The sequence below is a fragment of the Pristiophorus japonicus genome, chromosome 5, assembly GCF_044704955.1.
Source record: "Pristiophorus japonicus isolate sPriJap1 chromosome 5, sPriJap1.hap1, whole genome shotgun sequence".
NCBI lineage: Eukaryota > Metazoa > Chordata > Chondrichthyes > Pristiophoridae > Pristiophorus > Pristiophorus japonicus.
The window spans coordinates 36,930,327-36,951,699 of record NC_091981.1 but is presented as its reverse complement, the minus strand read 5'-3'; the positions used below and the strand labels follow the sequence as shown (position 1 = coordinate 36,951,699).

At 47.4% G+C, this 21,373-nt stretch overlaps 1 protein-coding gene across 1 annotated transcript in view; it reads right to left on the bottom strand.

Annotated features, from left to right (window-relative positions):
- The window catches only part of LOC139264298 (SH3 domain-binding protein 5-like), a 60,866-nt gene that overhangs the window by 6,747 nt on the left and 32,746 nt on the right, over positions 1-21,373 (bottom strand). Inside the window, exons 4-7 of the mRNA XM_070880545.1 lie at positions 10,179-10,343; positions 6,936-7,066; positions 2,828-2,870; positions 695-914 (exon numbers count right to left, since the gene is read on the bottom strand). Of these exons, the coding sequence (XP_070736646.1) occupies positions 695-914; positions 2,828-2,870; positions 6,936-7,066; positions 10,179-10,343 (559 nt within the window). The remainder of the gene's footprint in view (positions 1-694; positions 915-2,827; positions 2,871-6,935; positions 7,067-10,178; positions 10,344-21,373) is intronic.

Genomic DNA, 21,373 nt, shown 5'->3' with positions numbered 1-21,373 from the left:
TCTTCTGACTCAGAGGAGAGAATGCTACCACTGAGCCATGGCTAACACTTTAGACTGCCTTTGCTTCAAACAGGAGGTTCACTTACACCTGTTGCCTCAGTTTAATGATTACTTTCAAGCTGGCCCTGTGCTGCCAATACACGAGAATGAATGGGATCACTGATGGTCACTGAAGAAGAAAGGATTTCAGTAATATGTTTGTGTCTGCAGGCCTATGTGGTAAATCTGTAGCAGTTGAGGTTTTCTGCATTCTCTGCTAACAACCAGCAGATCTCTGTAGTTCAATAATTAACCAAGTTGAAAGATATAGTAAAGCATTGGGAAAAATGCTGACTGCCTTAAACAAACCTCAAAATACATGCAGCATACTGTCCATTCTTGGAAACTTTAGGAGAGATAAATGTGGCAAATAAAATTGATCATACACTATGTGCATTTGGTTTGTCAAGTGTGCAGTTGTACGAATACAGTAACAGGAAGGAACACAGCAGCTCCTGGCTTGTTATTAACATGTACAATTAGACAAGGGTCAAGAGAAACCATAATTGAAAGTGGGTTAGAAAAGTACATCTTGGTAACATGAAAGGGAAAGGGTTGCATAAGAGAAACAGACATGTGGGTAAACACTACAAGTCACTAATAAAATGCCTCCAATAAGTAACGGTACAATGCTATAATCACAAAGACTACTTACTGGACAATTCATCGGACTCAGTCTTCAAACTGGATAGATCTTCGAGAGAGTTTCCATTTCCTTCAGCACCAACTCCACTGCCCCTGGGCCCCATCACATTGGAGCGTCTTCTTTCATGAATCTCATCGGAGATCATCTCTAGGTTCTTCAAGGCAGCTTTGTACTCTCCTTTGGCTGCAGACAGCTTGGCCTGTAGTTCATCTACATTCTTCTTTAGTTGCTATCAAATCAAAAGAAGAGACTTTAAAATGGCAATCGCATTTTCCAATCTGCGTACAATTCACGAAAGGTTTAGTGAAATCCTGCATCAGCACAGGATCACACTTGCTGGTTATAGAGTGGTTACAGGTCTGGGCTCGCTTTCTGTCAAAGGTTCCCAGTCTCTTAGACCACAGTAGGGGCTAAATGAAGGAAACTTTGTTCCAGAACTGTTAAAATTTCCAAATTACATAGAATTTACAGCACCGAAACAAGTTATTTGGCCCAACTGGTCTATGCCAGTGTTTATACTCCTCACGAGCCTCCTCCTGCTCTAATTACCTCTTCCCCACCACAGACACCGCATCTCTCTACTCCTTTCTCCCTCATGTATGCGTCAATCCTCTTCTTAAAATGTGTCAATGTTATATGGTTCAACCACTCCATGTGGCAGCGAGTTCCACATTCTCACCACCATTCTCTCATAAAGGAATTCTGTCTTAGAGTTCTGTCTTACCCATAGTTACCTATTGTCTAGCCATCTCTGATAAATAGAAATTGCAGACACAAATGATTATCATTTTACATAGGAACAGGAGAAGGCCATTCAGCCCCTCGAGCCTGCTCCGCTATTCAATTAGATCATGGCTGCTCTGTACCTCCATTCCATTTCACTGCCTTTGCTTCATATCCCTTACCTAACAAAACTCTATCAATCTCAGTCTGGAAAATTTCCATTGACCTAGCATCCACAGCCTTTTGGGGAGGAATGATGGAGAAAGAGTTCCTGATTTCCCACTACCCTTTGAGTGAAGACATGCGTTCTGATTCCACTCCTGAATGACTTGCATGTATGAGAAGTGAGTCTATGGAACAAAACTCAGCAGCCAGTATGAATCAAAACTTTCAGCATGCTGCAATACAGCAGCAGGATTACAAAGAGACAACTTTAGTACTTTGCAGATCAGCAACAGAAAACCATAAAACATTCAAATTAATTTCAATTATAAACAAAATTAAATATAGTATCAATTTATCAGATTACTCCAAGTGTACCCGAACCCCGCTCGGCATTTAGAATTCTGTGGATCTGCACATCAATTTAACTGGGAGTAGTTTGGCTGCTGGGATTTGAGAGGTTGTAACTTAATGGAGGAACTTAAATGTAGGAGTAAGGATAATAAACTTGGACTTAGAACAGTCAACCTCAGGGTAGTATTGGGAACCACCAATACATTTCTAATGTGAACTTTAACTTTTTTGTGCATTTGTTGGTTAAATGGTAAGACGAAAAACAAAGTGTGTGAATGGTTTTTTTTTAAATCGTTGTGGCTGCTTTACATCCTTGGTTATTGAATGGTGGTAGGTGTTTGTTAATTAAATATATAGGTGTGAAGCACATTTATCTGTATTGTGTGTGTGTTCAAGGCATTCTCTACTCAAATTAGTGCATGTGGCTAAAACTGTGTCATCATAGTAACACCTGTGGCTAGTCAACATTTATTATTGGACAATACAGGGTTAGATAATACAATCAATGCTGGTTTGGGATTCTAAAAGAGAGCTCAAACCCTCCTGCCTCGCTGCCTGTAATGTAGCGTCATCTCTGCTCCTGCCTTGCATTATGGGAAAAATCTTAGTTTAGCACTCGCAGTGCAGAGCTTCACACAACTAGTGCGTACTTGGGCTATTCTGGCTTGGAAGTCATCACGTCCCTCATGACTTTTCAATCATTAAAAATTTACGGACGGAAAATGGTGCAGGAAGTGCTGATCTTGGCTTCACCAACCCAACGAAGCTGTTGAACGACAGCTCCAAACTGGAAAACATCCCCCCCTCCCAGTGTCTTGTCCAAGAGTTTCGGGCCTTTGGGAGTTATCCCCAGCAATACAAGCCCTGGATCCCACCTATGGTACAGAGAAAGTAAATGCTTACCTCCAGTTGAAGATAGTATTTTGCTTTGAGTTCAAAATAAGGTCTACACAAGAGAGAGAAAATACATATATTAAAAGGGGTTACAAGGTGACGGATCGCAGTCAAAAACAAAAACAGTACTTTGCCCATTTTTTTTTAAAATCACGCTAACTTTTCTTCTCATTATGGCAAGAGGCACAAAACAAAAAGAATTTTCATGTATGTTATACAGCATCTTTCACACAGGACACACCAAAGGTGAGTGTGGGTGCGAGTGCGAGGTGTGGGGGCAGGGGAAGGGGTGCGGAGTGCAGAGATCGGGGGAAGGGGTGCGGAGTGCAGAGATCGTGGGAAGGGGTGCGGAGTGCAGAGATCGGGGCAAGGGGTGCGGAGTGCAGAGATCGTGGGAAGGGGTGCGAGTGCAGAGATCGTGGGAAGGGGTGCGGATTGCAGAGATCGTGGGAAGGGGTGCGGAGTGCAGAGATCGGGGGAAGGGGTGCAGAGTGCAGAGATCGTGGGAAGGGGTGCGGATTGCAGAGATCGGGGCAAGGGGTGCGAGTGCAGAGATCGTGGGAAGGGGTGCGGAGTGCAGAGATCGGGGCTAGGGGTGCGAGTACAGAGATCGTGGGAAGGGGTGCGGAGTGCAGAGATCGTGGGAAGGGGTGCGGAGTGCAGAGATCGGGGCTAGGGGTGCGAGTGCAGAGATCGTGGGAAGGGGTGCGGAGTGCAGAGATCGGGGCTAGGGGTGCGAGTGCAGAGATCGTGGGAAGGGGTGCGGAGTGCAGAGATCGTGGGAAGGGGTGCGAGTGCAGAGATCGTGGGAAGGGGTGCGGAGTGCAGAGATCGTGGGAAGGGGTGCGGATTGCAGAGATCGGGGCAAGGGGTGCGAGTGCAGAGATCGTGGGAAGGGGTGCGGAGTGCAGAGATCGTGGGAAGGGGTGCGGAGTGCAGAGATCGGGGCTAGGGGTGCGAGTGCAGAGATCGTGGGAAGGGGTGCGGAGTGCAGAGATCGTGGGAAGGGGTGCGAGTGCAGAGATCGTGGGAAGGGGTGCGGAGTGCAGAGATCGGGGGAAGGGGTGCGAGTGCAGAGATCGTGGGAAGGGGTGCGGATTGCAGAGATCGGGGCAAGGGGTGCGAGTGCAGAGATCGTGGGAAGGGGTGCGAGTGCAGAGATCGGGGGAAGGGGTGCGAGTGCAGAGATCGTGGGAAGGGGTGCGGAGTGCAGAGATCGGGGCAAGGGGTGCGGAGTGCAGAGATCGTGGGAAGGGGTGCGGAGTGCAGAGATCGGGGCAAGGGGTGCGAGTGCAGAGATCGTGGGAAGGGGTGCGGAGTGCAGAGATCGTGGGAAGGGGTGCGGAGTGCAGAGATCGGGGCAAGGGGTGCGAGTGCAGAGATCGTGGGAAGGGGTGCGGAGTGCAGAGATCGTGGGAAGGGGTGCGGAGTGCAGAGATCGGGGGAAGGGGTGTGAGTGCAGAGATCGTGGGAAGGGGTGCGGAGTGCAGAGATCGGGGGAAGGGGTGCGAGTGCAGAGATCGTGGGAAGGGGTGCGAGTGCAGAGATCGTGGGAAGGGGTGCGGAGTGCAGAGATCGGGGGAAGGGTGCGGAGTGCAGAGATCGTGGGAAGGGGTGCGGAGTGCAGAGATCGGGGGAAGGGGTGCGGAGTGCAGAGATCGTGGGAAGGGATGCGAGTGCAGAGATCGGGGGAAGGGGTGCGGAGTGCAGAGATCGGGGGAAGGGGTGCGGAGTGCAGAGATCGTGGGAAGGGGTGCGGAGTGCAGAGATCGGGGGAAGGGGTGCGGAGTGCAGAGATCGTGGGAAGGGGTGCGGAGTGCAGAGATCGTGGGAAGGGGTGCGGAGTGCAGAGATCGTGGGAAGGGGTGCGGAGTGCAGAGATCGTGGGAAGGGGTGCGAGTGCAGAGGTCGGGGAAAGGGGAAGGGGTGCGAGTGCAGAGATCGTGGGAAGGGGTGCGAGTGCAGAGATCGTGGGAAGGGGTGCGGAGTGCAGAGATCGTGGGAAGGGGTGCGAGTGCAGAGATCGTGGGAAGGGGTGCGGATTGCAGAGATCGGGGGAAGGGGTGCGAGTGCAGAGATCGTGGGAAGGGGTGCGGAGTGCAGAGATCGGGGGAAGGGGTGCGAGTGCAGAGATCGTGGGAAGGGGTGCGGAGTGCAGAGATCGTGGGAAGGGGTGCGGAGTGCAGAGATCGGGGCAAGGGGTGCGAGTGCAGAGATCGGGGGAAGGGGTGCGGAGTGCAGAGATCGTGGGAAGGGGTGCGAGTGCAGAGATCGTGGGAAGGGGTGCGGAGTGCAGAGATCGGGGGAAGGGGTGCGAGTGCAGAGATCGTGGGAAGGGGTGCGAGTGCAGAGATCGTGGGAAGGGGTGCGGAGTGCAGAGATCGGGGCAAGGGGTGCGAGTGCAGAGATCGTGGGAAGGGGTGCGGAGTGCAGAGATCGTGGGAAGGGGTGCGGAGTGCAGAGATCGGGGCAAGGGGTGCGAGTGCAGAGATCGTGGGAAGGGGTGCGGAGTGCAGAGATCGTGGGAAGGGGTGCGGAGTGCAGAGATCGGGGGAAGGGGTGTGAGTGCAGAGATCGTGGGAAGGGGTGCGGAGTGCAGAGATCGGGGGAAGGGGTGCGAGTGCAGAGATCGTGGGAAGGGGTGTGAGTGCAGAGATCGTGGGAAGGGGTGCGGAGTGCAGAGATCGGGGGAAGGGTGCGGAGTGCAGAGATCGTGGGAAGGGGTGCGGAGTGCAGAGATCGTGGGAAGGGGTTCGGAGTGCAGAGATCGTGGGAAGGGGTGCGAGTGCAGAGATCGTGGGAAGGGGTGCGGAGTGCAGAGATCGTGGGAAGGGGTGCGAGTGCAGAGATCGTGGGAAGGGGTGCGGAGTGCAGAGATCGGGGCAAGGGGTGCGAGTGCAGAGATCGGGGGAAGGGGTGCGAGTGCAGAGATCGTGGGAAGGGGTGCGGAGTGCAGAGATCGTGGGAAGGGGTGTGAGTGCAGAGATCGTGGGAAGGGGTGCGGAGTGCAGAGATCGGGGGAAGGGGTGCGGAGTGCAGAGATCGGGGGAAGGGGTGCGGAGTGCAGAGATCGTGGGAAGGGGTGCAAGTGCAGAGATCGGGGGAAGGGGTGCGGAGTGCAGAGATCGTGGGAAGGGGTGCGGATTGCAGAGATCGGGGGAAGGGGTGCGAGTGCAGAGATCGTGGGAAGGGGTGCGGATTGCAGAGATCGGGGGAAGGGGTGCGAGTGCAGAGATCGTGGGAAGGGGTGCGGATTGCAGAGATCGGGGGAAGGGGTGCGAGTGCAGAGATCGTGGGAAGGGGTGCGGAGTGCAGAGATCGGGGCAAGGGGTGCGGAGTGCAGAGATCGGGGGAAGGGGTGCGGAGTGCAGAGATCGGGGGAAGGGGTGCGAGTGCAGAGATCATGGGAAGGGGTGCGGAGTGCAGAGATCGTGGGAAGGGGTGCGGAGTGCAGAGGTCGGGGAAAGGGGAGGGGGTGCGGAGTGCAGAGATCGGGGGAGGGGTGCGGAGTGTCGGGGGAGGGGGTGCGGAGGTCGGGGAAAGGGGAGGGGGTGCGGAGTGCAGAGATCGGGGGAGGGGTTGCGGAGTGTCGGGGGAGGGGGTGCGGAGTGCAGAGGTCGGGGAAAGGGGAGGGGGTGCGGAGTGCAGAGATCGGGGGAGGGGTTGCAGAGTGTCGGGGAGGGGTGCGGAGTGCAGAGATCGGGGGAAGGGGTGCGGAGTGCAGAGATCGGGGGAGGGGTTGCGGAGTGTCGGGGGAGGGGTGTGGAGTGGGTGCGGAGTGCAGAGATCGGGGGAAGGGGAGGGGGTGCGGAGTGCAGAGATCTGGGGGAAGGGGAGGGGGTGCGCAGAGATCGGGGGAAGGGGAGGGGGAGTGCAGAGTCCAGGGGGGAGGGGGGAGGGGGAGCCAAGTGCAGAGTCCGGGGGGGAGGGGGAGCCGGGGCAGAGTGCAGAGTGCAGGGGGAGGGCAGAGTCCGGGGGAGGCAGTGCGGAGTGTGGGGACGGGAGGGGGTACTGAGTGCAGAGTCTGGGGGGTGGGGGGGGGGTGCGGAGTGCAGAGCGTGGGGGAGGGGGAGGGGTACAGAGTGCGGAGTGCAGAATTCAGGTGGAAATCACTCACTTGGATTTATTAATAGATCGTTTCAGTTTCTTCTCCAGTTGCTTCATCCTGCTCATTGCTGCATTGTACTTCATGGCCGTGTCTTTGTGCAGCAGCTCACTCCTCGTCTTGGTCTGTTCAGCTTCCATAACCTGAGATAGGGAAAGAATCAGAGGGGGGAGCTCTACTCATACACCGCATATACTGAACAGCCTTTACAAAATTATTTACAAAAAAGCATACACACAAAATGCAGCAAAGCTCGGCATTGGAAGGTCCACCTGACCTCGCTCTACTATTGACAGTTTGTTTAAATGTAGTTTCCTTAAAGTTTCAGAAGTCCCACAGCTTTCATTGTCCAACTGCTCAGCCCCCCAGCCCCCACCTAAAAATAAATTATAAATTTACTATAAAGCTTCTGAATGTTTAGATTGGATTTTGAAAACACAAGTAGGCACCGTTACTATTTCTTCGGATTGACTGGTAAAAGCATTCATGGGTAGATATGACTTGGAAATGTAAGCCAGTGTGTCAATGTTAACAGAACTGAAAATGAACTTGACCCATGTAGCCCCATCAGCAACAGACATTGCTTGGGTTTCCAAAAGGGTGTGAATAAAACACTGCCCCAGTTGAAGTTTTGACTAATTTTCTGGTGAATCAAATTTATCCACCATTCTCCACAGTATGGGCCACCATAGAAACACTTAAAAGCTCGTAGATTGAATGATTATTTCAAGATATTGCGCATGAATTATTACAAATGAGTCATTCAAAATCGGCAACTGATTTCTGCTTTTTTGTTCCGCATTGACAGGAAAGTATATAAAATTGTCTTACGTGCAGACACACCACCCAAATCTACTTTTGAACCGTAATGCTCAGAGCTTAAATAGTTTATCACTTGACACAAAAAGTCAAATGCCTACAAGTGTGAGTCAGTAATATGGATGGTGCAAAACAAAACTCAAAAAAGGGGTAAAATTCTTCCCACTGGTAATTGTAGCTGGCGCAGTTACAAAATGGGGATTTCCTGTTTTGTCGTCACTAGCCCGGTAACATAATCTAAACGCTATGGTACCCAAAGGAATTTAAGAATATTACAAAATGTTTTTGTAATTGCATGGGGCCAAATACCACAGGTTGCCACCTCTCTGGTCAATGCAAATCATTGATTGCAGGGCTCCTCCTCGCCCCAGAATTGAGTTACGGCGGTAGATTGGGGGAAGCCCCGTGGAAATTCCCTTACGTGCGGACACACCACCCAAGGGAAGATGAGTGTGCAACTTCCTGTTGACAGCTGGAGAGGTTTTCAGCTCAGCCTGGATCAGCCCCCACCCCCAGAATGAGGAAGTGTGGTGGCCAGAGAGAGTGAAAAACATAGCAACGATAGAGAGACTAGAGAAGCTGGGGAGATGAGGACGGTTACAGGGAAATTTAATAGAGTTCAAAATTATTAAGGGTTTTGGTAAAGTAAATAAAGAGCAACTATTCCACTGGTGGGGAGTCATTAACCAGAGGACACAGATTGAAGATAATTGGCAAAAAACTAGAGGGAGGGGGATGAAGAGATTTTTTTTTTTTTAAGTAGTGAGTTGCTCTGATCTAGAATGCACTGACTGAAAGGGTGCTGGAAGCGGATTAAATAGTTTCAAAAAGGACTTGCATAGATACTTGAAAAGGAAAGATTTGCAGGGTTATGGCGAAAGAGGAGGAGGCTGGGACTGATTGAAAGAGCAATCCAAAGTGCCAGCACAGGTACGATGGACTGCATGGCCTCCTTGTGTGCTGGAAGATTCTCTGATAAATAGATTTGAGCAGCAGTCCTGGGGCCTGGGCCTAGGCCAATGATCGGATTGTCTGGCTCTCATTCTACCATCTGCAATATGAACACAAGGATGTTGTTTCGGCAGAAGTTGCTTTTTACACGGACGAGAGCAGTAACTCTGGATTCAGCTGAGGAGGCGGCATGTTTCACAAAGCTAGTGATGGCGACAAGCAGCTTACAGTCTTTTTCAAAATGCACTTCACTCTGCAACTTGAGTAATGCAAGACCCAATTATAACACGGGGCAGGAACTGGGCGAACAAGCATTTTCAGCAAGATCATTTTTTTGGTGCGTCACCTTAGTCTCAATACATTCATCAAAGTCCAGAATCTCAGAAAATCATCTTGCAAACAGGCTCTGGACCCGAGAATGGTGGTACATAGAAACATAGAAACATAGAAAATAGGTGCAGGAGTAGGCCATTCAGCCCTTCTAGCCTGCACCGCCATTCAATGAGTTCATGGCTGAACATGCAACTTCAGTACCCCATCCCTGCTTTCTCACCATACCCCTTGATTCCCCTAGTAGTAAGGACTATATCTAACTCCTTTTTGAATATATTTAGTGAATTGGCCTCAACAACTTTCTGTGGTAGAGAATTCCACAGGTTCACCACTCTCTGGGTGAAGAAATTCCTCCTCATCTCGGTCTTAAATGGCTTCCCCCTTATCCTTAGACTGTGTGCCCTGGTTCTGGACTTCCCCAACATTGGGAACATTCTTCCTGCATCTAACCTGTCTAACCCCGTCAGAATTTTAAACGTTTCTATGAGGTCCCCTCTCATTCTTCTGAACTCCAGTGAATACAAGCCCAGTTGATCCAGTCTTTCTTGATAGGTCAGTCCCGCCATCCCGGGAATCAGTCTGGTGAACCTTCGCTGCACTCCCTCAATAGCAAGAATGTCCTTCCTCAGGTTAGGAGACCAAAACTGTACACAATACTCCAGGTGTGGCCTCACCAAGGCCCTGTACAATTGTAGCAACACCTCCCTGCCCCTGTACTCAAATCCCCTCGCTATGAAGGCCAATATGCCATTTGCTTTCTTAACCGCCTGCTGTACCTGCATGCCAACCTTCAATGACTGATGTACCATGACACCCAGGTCTCTTTGCACCTCCCCTTTTCCTAATCTGTCACCATTCAGATAATAGTCAGTCTCTCTGTTTTTGCCACCAAAGTGGATAACCTCACATTTATCCACATTATACTTCATCTGCCATGCATTTGCCCACTCACCTAACCTATCCAAGTCACTCTGCAGCCTCATAGCATCCTCCTCGCAGCTCACACTGCCACCCAACTTAGTGTCATCCGCAAATTTGGAGATACTACATTTAATCCCCTCGTCTAAATCATTAATGACGAGGGGATTAAATGTAGTATCTCCAGTATTTATAACCTGCGGGATCAGACGGTTGGGTTAGGGCTCAACATACCCGCTGTGTTGCGTGATTAAGCATCTCTTGCCATGCTGAATCGAACTGCCGTTCCTCATCTTCCAGCAACCTCTGTTCAGCCAGAGCAATGGTCTCTTTGGCTGCCCGTAATACCTCAGTGGCTCTTTGAAAATCCTGGGTAGCCTTCTGGGCCTCCAGCTGTGCCTGTAGGGGAAACAAAATAAAACAGTAAAATTAATTTATTTTTGACAATGAGTTTGATTAAGGACAATCGATAGATTCTGTCATGTATGTAACCTCTATGTAACACCACTGCAATACTGTATATACTTAAGCAATGCACATCTTGACCACAGGGGGTGAACTTGTGGGAGACACTCCTTACCTGATCATCCAGGTATATAAAGGGAGGTCCCACACAGGGTCATCACTTCTTGGTCCTGTGAATAAAGGTTCAGGTCATAGTGACCTTGTCCATAGAATGTGCCTCGTGTGGGTTTTGTGCCATTGAGTAAGGACTTTACAGATTCAACATCCATTCCTTCCATCACCGATGCACGGTGTGTACAATGTATAGAATGCACTGCAGCAACTCCGCAAGGTTACTTCAACACACCTCCCAAGCTCTACCACCTCTACCACCAAGCAGTGCTAGCACCTCCAAGTTCTCCTCCAAGTCACACACCATTCCAACTCGGACATATAATCGGCCGCCGTTCCTTCATTGTCACTGGGTCAAAATCCTGAAATTTCCCATCTAACACCATTGTGGGAGCACTATCATCATCAACATTATAGACAGTCCCTTGGAATTGAGGAAGGCTTGCTTCCACTCCTGAAGTGAGTTCTTTGGTTGCTGATCAGTCCAATACGAGAGCCACAGACTGTCACAGGTGGGACAGATAGTCGTTAAGGGGAGGGGTGGGTGAGTGGGTGGGACTGGTTTGCCGCACGCTCTTTCCGCTGCCTGCGCTTGATTTCTGCATGCTCTCGGCGATGAGACTCGAGGTGTTCAGCACCCTCCCTGATGCACTTCCTCCACTTAGGGCGGTCTTTGGCCAAGGACTCCCAGGTGTCAGTGGGGATGTCGCACTCTCTCAGGGAGGCTTTGAGGGTGTCCTTTTAAAGTTTCCACTGCCCACCTTTGGCTCCTTTGCTGCATCAACACAAGTACTGCAGCCTTTCGGGGAGAAGGTCCATCACTATCTCAGGGCAGTTAGGGATGGGCAATGAATATTGGCCTTGGCAACGATGCCCACATCCCAAGAACAAATATATTTAAAGAATGAAGCAAGATGGTAAGAGACATAATGCAAGTGGGAGTGGGAGCAGGGTAAAGAGTGTCACCATGGCTAAGCAAAGACCTAGCATGGTTTTTATGGCTAGTCTTTGAAATAAAGACAAAGGCATTGGTCAAAGTGCTAACCAGTTTGTGGTAAAAAAATTAAAAATTCCTTTTAAATTGCGTAAAGAATTCAAGGATAAAGGCATAAACGGAATGACCAGAGTCCGAAGATCAAGGGGTCAAGTCCCACTCCCAAGACTGGAGCACATAATCTAGGCTGACACTCCAGTGCAGTACGGAGGGAGTGCTGCACTGTTGGAGGTGCCATCTTTTGGATGAGATGTTAAACCGAGGCCCAGTCTGCTCGCTCAGATGGATGTAAAAGATCCCATGGCACTATTCGAAGAAGAGTAGGGGAGTTTTCCCAGGTGTTCTGACCAACATTTATCCCTCAACCAACATCACTAAAACAAGTTATCTGGCCATTTAGCTCATTGTTCAGCAAGCTCCCACAAACAGCAGACACGTTTCCTACATTACAGCAGTGACTAGACTTCAAAAGTACTTCATTGGCTGTAAAGTGCTTTGGGCCATCCTGAGGTTGTGAAAGGCACTACATAAATGCAAGTCTTTCCTTTATCTGGGGAAGTATATCAAGACACTAATCCGTGCGAGTGCTCACGTTCATCAGTGACAATGACCAAGGAATATGGATCAGATACACGTTCATTAAAAAGAATGTATAGTTTCAAAATAACATTGGTTCAAAACTCCAACAGCTGTATTGCAGCAAGATGTCAAACCTGCATGGGATCATTACTGGAAGATCATAATTTACAGTGCAGGACAATGTGCAAGACCAGAACATCCTGAGACCCTCACTTTGTACAGTACAGATCTATCTCGAAGAATCTATAGCACATTAAGAATGTGCGCTGGCCTTTGTTCCCATTTGTTTTCTTATCCGAAGCATACTTTGCTAGATTTCGAGCCTCCAAATGTGTTCCAAAAAAACTGTCGATGGAGCAATGACCACACTGAATGGTTAGATAATTCAGTTGCTGCTGAAGTGCTGCTTTCTTCCCTCACAACATTGGAATGTTTTCTGAATGAAAAGACTGGCAACAATTGCGAGAAGCAGTTTGATTGTTCCTCGGTCACCACAAGTCAGTATGAACTCAGAGTGGTTAGAATGAAAGACTTGACTGATAAAACTCAAGTCATTTCACAACCAACTCCCGGGTCACGTCATATTCCTTTCAATGAACCGGCAAGTGGCCTGCATTGTTGATCATGTTAAGCAGACACTGTTCACAATGGGAACAATGGACCCTGCAAGAGAGGCTGAAGCCCCTCAAGTAGTTTGGCGAATTTGAGTTGCAAGCTGTATGACACAGGATTCCAACGCAGCCCAGTAAGAAATCCAAATGTTGATGTAGGTGTTTTTGACTTTGCCCCGGTGCGATATTTCACATCTGTTCTTATTTCCCCACATAACACGCTCTGCACTTCAAAAGGTAATGTGTTGCGTGAAGTGCTTTGACGTGGTAAGGTGCGATATCAATGCAAGAATTATTAGAAAAGAACTCTGCAGTTGGAGAGGACATAGAAGGTACAACACAAGAAACAGGCCATTTGGCCCAACCAGTTGGTGCTGGCCTTCACTCTCCACACGAGCAAACACATACCCATTCAGGGCAAAATCATCATAGGCAGTCCCTCAACGACATTTATAAAATATACTCCCCTCCCTCACCCCGCCCCAGCTGCCCTGTCACCCCCACAAAGTAATCTAACAAATAATCGGGGGGGGGGGGGGAGGGGAGGGAAAAAAGAGATTTGATTATCTTCCAAGAAAATGGCAGTAAGAACTACAGGGTAGTGAATGGCATTCCAAGGTCAGGACTCCCGCTGGTAGAAGGCCAGTTACGTTTCAATAAAGTGCCATTATTTCAGAAGGAACTTCACACAGATCCTTCCCCCAGATCATCAAGAAGTCAACGCCTCGAGAGCCACACAAAAATTACTGTGAGAAGAGAAGTGGCTGATTCCAAAATAGACAGTAACCTAGCAACTACTGCGGGTCTGAAACCTGGGCCCTCAACCTTCAAGACACCAGATGTTGAAAAATTGGATCAAATGTCATAGCAATAATTAGATTCATTTTGCATAAACATGTAAATTGATGAGGGGTTAGGGAGAAACTGTTTCCACTTATTGGCACCTGTAGAATCCATACATACATTTTTAAAACACTGAACAGCCCCATAGATCATAAAGACCATCAAAAACAACAGATCTAAAAGAATGTCATTCATTTATCAGTGCCTTTCATGACCACTGGACGTCCCAAAGCATTTTACAGCCAATGAAGTACATTTTGAAATGTAGTCACTGTTGTAATGTAGGAAACGCGGCAGCCGCTTTGCACACAGAAAGCTCCCACAAACAGACATGTGATAATGACCAGATAATCTGTTTTCTTTTGTGGTATTGATTGAGGGATTAATATTGGCCAGGACACCGGGGATAACTCTCTGCTCTTCTTCAAGATAGTACCATAGGATCTTTTACGTCCACCTGAGATGGCAGACAGGGCTTCGGGCGTAAATGGTGCAGGGGGGTGGCGTGAATGGGGCCGGTGCGTGATGGGGGGGGGGTGGGGGGAGAAAAAGAGTGGTGAACGGGGGATGAATGGGGTGTGAATGGGGGGTGTACAGGCTTGAGTTTTCTGTCTTGGCTGGAACTGTTAAAATTGGCCTCTAAGTGTTGCATTGGGAACAGCAGTCAGGGGTGATATGTCCTTACTATACAGTATAAATGCACACGAGGCCCATATTTGAGAGAAGGTCACTCTGTGACCAGTTACGTTTATTACCAAGATCTCAAGTAATGAAGGTGGGTGGAGCTTCCCCTTTTATACCTGAAAGTCCAGGTTAGGAGTGTCTTCCACAAGTTCACCACCTTGTGGTCAATGTTCTCAAGGTGTACAACTTAGGTCAGCTTATACATGGGTTACAATGATAGTTGAATACATGACAAGGGGGTTTAGTTTGAAGATTTCCTTCAAGCTCTCTGTTAATCAAAACTATAAACGGGTTCCCATTTTTGTTGCCCAAACTTCACAGAGGAAATCCTTCCTCTACGTGATTATGACTCACTATCCCTGCAATCCTCATTCTAAAAATGAAACAAAGAAACGCAGGCTTTCCTTCAGAACGATTTTCACCCGTGCCACAGGAAGTACAAGAATAAGTCGATAGTGAACCCAAACTGCGTCACTCTCCAATAACATCTGCCGACAGCCCTACGGGAAAGGGCACAAGCACCGGAACAACAGAGACTGCCTGGTCAAGCAATTGTGAATGACACATAAGAACATAAGAAATAGGAGGAGGAGGAGGCCACCTGGCCCCTCGAGCCTGCTCCGCCATTTAATAAGATCATGGCTGATCTGATCATGGACTCAGCTCCACTTCCCTGCCCGTTCCCCTTAACTCTTTATTCCCTTATTGCTCAAATATCTGTCTATCTCCGCCTTAAACATATTCAATGACCCAGCCTCCACAGTTCTGTGGGGCAGAGAATTCCCTAGATTTACAACCCTCAGAAGAAATTCCTCCTCATCTCTGTTTTCAATGGACTGCCCCTTATTCTGAGACTATGTCCCCTAGTTTTAGTTTCCCCTACGAGTGGAAAGATCCTCTCTGCATCCACCTTGTCGAGCCCCCTTATTATCTTGTATTCTTCTGAATTCCAATGTGTATAGGCCCAATCTTTCTTCATAAGTCAACCCCCTCATCTCCAGAATCAACCGAGTGAATCTTCTCTGAACAGTCTCCAATGCAAGTATATCCTTCCTTAAATACGGAGACCAAAACTGTACGCAGTACTCTAAATGTGGCCTCACCAATACCCTGTACAGTTGTAACAGGACTTCTGCTTTTATACTCCATCCCCCTTGCAATAAAGGCCAACATTCCATTTGCCTTCCTGATTACTTGCTGTACCTGCATACTAACTTTTTGTGTTTCATGCACAAGGACGCCAGGTCCCTCTGTACTGCAGCACTTTGCAATTTTTCTCCATTTAAATTATAATTTGCTTTTCTATTTTTTTGGCCAAAGTGGATAACCTCACGTTTCCACCTTATAGGCCATCTGCCAAATTTTTGCCCACTCACTTAGCCTGTCTATATCCCTTTGCAGATTTCTTGTGTCCTCCGCACAATTTGTTTTCTCACCCATCTTTGTATCATCAGCAAACTTGGCTACATTATACTCGGTCTCTTCATCCAAGTCATTAATATAGGAGATTGTAAATAGTTGAGGACCCAGCACCGATCCTAGCCACACCCCACTAGTCACTGTTTGCCAACCGGAAAATGACCCATTTATCCCGACTCTCTGTTTTCTGTTAGTTAGCCAATCCTCTATCTATACTAATATATTACCCCCAACTCCCTGAACTTTAATCGTGTGCAGTAACCTCTTATGTGGCACCTTATCGAATGCCTTCTGGAAATCCAAATACACATCCACTGGTTCCTCCTTATCTACCCTGCTCATTACATCCTCAAAGAACTCCAGCAAATTTGTCAAACCTGATATCACTTTCATAAAACATTGTTGACTCTGCTAGATTGAATTATGCTTTTCCAAATGTTCCGCTACTGCTTTCTTAAGAATGGACTACAGCATTTTCCCAACAGATGTTAGGCTAACTGGTCTATAGTTTCCGGATTTTTTCTGCCTCCTTTTTTAAATAGAGGCGTTACATTTGCGGTTTTCCAATCCGCTGGGACGGCCCCAGAATCGAGGGAATTTTGGTAGATTACAACCAATGCATCCACTATCTCTGCAGCCACTTCAAGACCCTAGGATGAAGCAATCAGGTCCAGGGGACTTGTCCGCCTTTAGTCCCATTATTTTACTGAGTACTACTTCATTAGTGATCGTGATCGTATTAAGTTCCTCCCTACCTATAGCCCCTTGATTATCCCCTATTGGGATATTTTTAGTGTCTTCTACCTTGAAGACTGATACAAAATATTTGTTCAACGTCTCTGTCATTTCCCTGTTCATTATTAATTCCCCAGTTTCATCCTCTAGGGGACCAACATTTACTTTAGCTATTCTTTTCCTTTTTATGTACCTGTAGAAACTCTTTTTTCTGTTTTTATATTTCATGCTAGTTTACTTTCATAATCTATCTTCCCCCTCTCATTTTTTGTGTCGTTCTTTGCTGGCTTTTAAAAGTTTCCAAATCCTCTGGCCTCCCACTAGTCTTGGCCACATTGTATGCCCTTTTTTTCAATTTGATACCATCCCTTATTTCCTTAGTTAGCCACAGATGGTTATCCCTTCTCTTACAGTCTTTTCTTTACGCAGAGGGTTGTGGAGATCTGGAACTTGCTGCCTGGAAGAGTGGTGGATGCAGAAACCCTCACCACTTTTAAGAGACGGTTGGATGGGCACTTAAAGTGCAGTAACCTGCAGGGTTACGGACCTAGAGCTGGTAATTGGGATTGGACTGGATGACCTTTTGTTGGACGGCGCAGATATAAGGGCAAGTACTGCAGGGAATAGAATACGGCCAGGGTGATCTCCTGGACTAGTTTTGAGTGCCTGAATGGGTCGGAGAGGAATGTTCCCAGATTTTTTTCTCCCTAAATTAGTTTTTAATCTGGTTTTTACCTCTCTTAGGAGATCACATGGCTCCGGTTGGGGTGGAATGTAGAATGTTTCAGTACAAGGGGTATCGCAATTGTGTGAGGCGGACTGGTTGGGCTGGGTGCTCTTTGCCTTTCCGTCATTGTTCATAGGTTTATATGTAACCTTTAGGGCTGCTGACCAAGGGCCGTGCGGCTCTTTGTCGGCCGGCGTGGACACGATGGGCTGAAATGGCCTCCTTCTGCGCTGTAAATTTCTATGTTTCTATGTTTTCCTTCTCATTGGGATATATTTTTGTTGCGATTTATGAAATATCTCCTTAAATGTCTGCCACTGCTCATCAACCGTCCCATACTTTAATCTATTTTCCCAGTCCACTTTATCCAATTCTGCTTTCATACCTTTGTAGTCTGCTTTATTTAAGCTTAGGAAACTGGTATGAGATCCAACTTTCTCACTCTCCAACTGAATTTGAAATTCAGCCATGTTATGGTCATTCATTCCTAGAAGATCCTTTACTACGAGATCATTTATTAATCCTGTCTCATTACACAGTACCACATCTAAGATCGCCTGCTCCCTGGTTGGTTCTGCAACATACTGTTCAAGGAAACTATCCCGGATACACTATGAACTCTTCCTCAAGACTACCCTGGCCAATTTGCTTTGTCCAATCAATATGAAGGTTAAAATCGCCCATGATTATGTTCCTTTTATTACAAGCCTCCATTATTTCTTGATTTATACTCCGTCCAACAGTATAGCCCACCAGTGACTTTTTCCCATTATTATTCCTTATCTCCACCCAAACTGATTCAACATCTTGATCTTCCGAGCCAATATCGTTTCTCACTAATGCACTGATCACATCCTTTAGTAACAGTGCTATCCCACCTCCTTTTCCTTCCTATCTGTCCTTTCGAATTGTCAAATACCCCGGAATATTTAGTTCCCAGTTCTGGTCACATTGCAACCATGTCTCTGTAATGGCTCTCAGATCATACCCATTTATATCTATTTGCGCCGTCATCTCATCTATTTTGTTACAAATGCTGCGTGCATTCAGATAAAAAGCTTTAAAATTTGTTTTCTTTACCATTTTTTCCTGCTTTGACCCCACTTTCTGATACACATTTATGTTTATCCATTCTGTCCCTTCCTGTCACGCTCTGGTTTTCATTTCCCCCAGTGCTACCCTGCTCTATTGCCTTCTCCTTATTCTGTGACTTTTAAAATTTCCGCTCATCTGAAACCTCCCCCGTACTAATTGGTCTAAAGCCCTCTCTACAGCCCTAGTTATTTGGTTCGCCAGGACCCTAGTCCCAGCACGGTCTAAGTGGAGCCCGTCCCAACGGAACAGCTCCCTCTTACCCCAGTACTGGTGCCAGTGCCCCATAAACCAAAACCCATTTCTCCCACACCAGTCTTTGAGCCATGTGTTTAACTCGCTGATCTTATTTACCTATGCAAATCTGCTCGTGGTCCAGGGATTATTACCTTTGTGGTTTTGCTTTTTAATTTGGCCCCTAGATGCTCATAATTCCTCATCTTTCTTTGTCCTACCTATGTCGTTGGTACCCATGTGGACCACGACAACTGGATCTTCCTCCCCCCACTCTAAGTTCCTCTCCAGCCCAGAGGAGATGTCCTTAACCCTGGCATCGGGCAGGCAACACAGCCTTCGGGACTCATGCTTTCAGCTGCAGAGAACCTTATTTATCCCCCTAATGATACTATTCCCTACCATTACAACGTTTCTTTTTACTCCCCCCACCTGAATGGCCCCCTGTACCATGGTGCTGTGGTCAGTTTGCTCATCCTCCCTGCAATCCCTGCTCTTGTCCACACAGGGAGTAAGAGCCTCGAACCTGTTGGACAAGAGCAAGGGCTGAGTCTCCTCCATCACACCATCCTGAGTCTCCATACCTTCCTCACTCGTAGTCACACCCTCCTGTCCCTGACCACGGGTTGAATTTGAATGAATTAATCCAATTGGTGTGATTAGCTCCGGATCGCGGTATTCAGGTAACTCTCCCCCTCCCTGATGTGTCGTAGTGTCTGCAGCTCAGATTCCAGCTCATCAACACGGAGCCGACGTTCCTCGAACTGCAGACACTTGCTGCAGATGTGGTTGCGATGGGCCTCAATCGGGTCAACTAGCTCCCACATGCAACAGCAGAAACATATTGCCTCTCCTGCCATCCGTAATGTATTTAATTAATTAGATTTAGTTTTGAGTTATTAATTCTGGCCCCTAATCTAAGACAAGGAGAGAGAAAAACTCACCAACCAATCACTTCCTTGCCTTCCTGTGACGTTGAATGTAGTCGCCCTATTCTCCTTTGTCGCCCTCTCTTACCTGCTCGCGCTGCTCCCTATTTTAAGCTCCGCTCCTCCTCAGGTGTTCCCTCCTAGGTCGAGGATGTCACACTGTGTGCTGGGGTTAGGCCTCAAACAAGGCCGCAAGAAATGTTCTCTTAAAATTCTTTTTTTATACGCTGTACTTTTACAGTTGCTGCGTGGTGGTTGCCGCACCGCGTGGGATCTTAATTAGAACAAGCTTGTGCACGGCCTGCACAGTACCTTCCCAACTGCTACATGTCCAGGCATGCGGGTAGCTTAGTGGGAACATTGGCCACAAGTAGGCCTGCTTTTCTTGGTGCCGGCTGCCTCAGGTCAAACCAATCCTGTAGTGGGGGCAGGGCCTCAAAAATGCGTTGGGCCATTTATTTACAAATGCAAAGGGAAACACCAGTTTCAGGCATTGGGTACTTTTTTGACATCATTTTCTTGCCTTTTCTCAATATGGCGGGGTGGTACATTTCCAGCTCGTAATGAATGACGGTGTCGCTTCCTGCCAGATAGATTGTGTTCCAGTCGATAAATTAACTAGGTTAGAAAGAACCAGGGTCACAATTTTAAGTTGTACAAGGCCAGATCTAAGTTAGATATCAAGAAGTGGTCCCTCTCCCACAGAATAATGGACCTCTGGAGCAGGCTGCCGACTCATGCGATGGAAGCTGATTCATTGAATTTTTCAAGCGAGAGCTGGACCTGTTTCTAGCTGGAGCGGAGATTACCTCTTATAAAAGATAGGAATTCAGGGCCAGAGCGATCTCCTGGACCAGTTTCAATCCCCTAGATGGGTCGGACAGGAATTTCCCTTATTTATTCCTCCACTTTGGCCTGGATTTATATTTGGTTTATCGCCTCTCCCAGGAGATCACAGTTTTTAGCTGGGGTGGAGCGTCTATATAATGGGATTCAAGGCATCACAAATTGTGTGGGACAGGCTGGATGGAGCGGAGGGTATTTTCCTCAACAATCTGCTCTATTACCACTAACACCTGTGCTAATCTAAATTTAGGAATCAAAATGTTTGAATTCGCGGCTTTTTGGGCAGTTTATGTTCCCACATCATCAGTCGATGAAACTAATACCGATCATCGATTATGGCAGCAGCTGTTCACAAGTGCTAAATATATTTATTCCCAAGAAAAATTAGTTTGATAGAAAACTAATCACCAATAAATTGTTACAGCCAATCTCTGCTCTATAAACCTAGCCTTCAGAATATTTTCAAAATCCACAAGCCAAGTGAATTTATAAAATGCTCAGTGTCGGCACAGTTAGAATTTCAAACATCGCGATCACGATCCCTGCCGGGTTTCAAATGAAGATGTTCACAAAGTGCTCCACAGTGAGAGACAGAATAAGATGTTAAATCAGGTCACTGCTCCCAAAATAACTCATCCTAATTCTCAAATTATAAAAAGAAACAATAGGTCACTATTTTAATCAAACATTCTGAAAAGGCTTTACCATAACCACGTAATTAATTGAAATGGGATTCTGTGTTCAAATGTATCTGGAAAGTATATTACTCTTCATTTTTGTTTCTATACAAGAAATGTAACTCAATACCAAATGATGCTTTTATGGACCCAATTCCATTTTGCCATTTATTTGTGAATGAATTTGCAATTTAATGCAAATGTTTAGATTCAAACTGTCTTGCGGACATTTAAGTTCACTTTTTTACACTTATCAATTAAAACATATATATATTTGTATAAAATACTAGCCTGACCTCCTGTGGCATTGCATACAAGGATCAAAAACTATAAATGAAAGACTTGCATTTACATAGCGCCTTTCATAAACTTCAGGATGTCCCAAAGTACTTTACATGGGCGGGGGCCTCATTAAAATATTTCAATTGGAGCACAACGCCGTTTGTAGGGCCCCAACATAATGGAATGCTGATCAATGGCCTT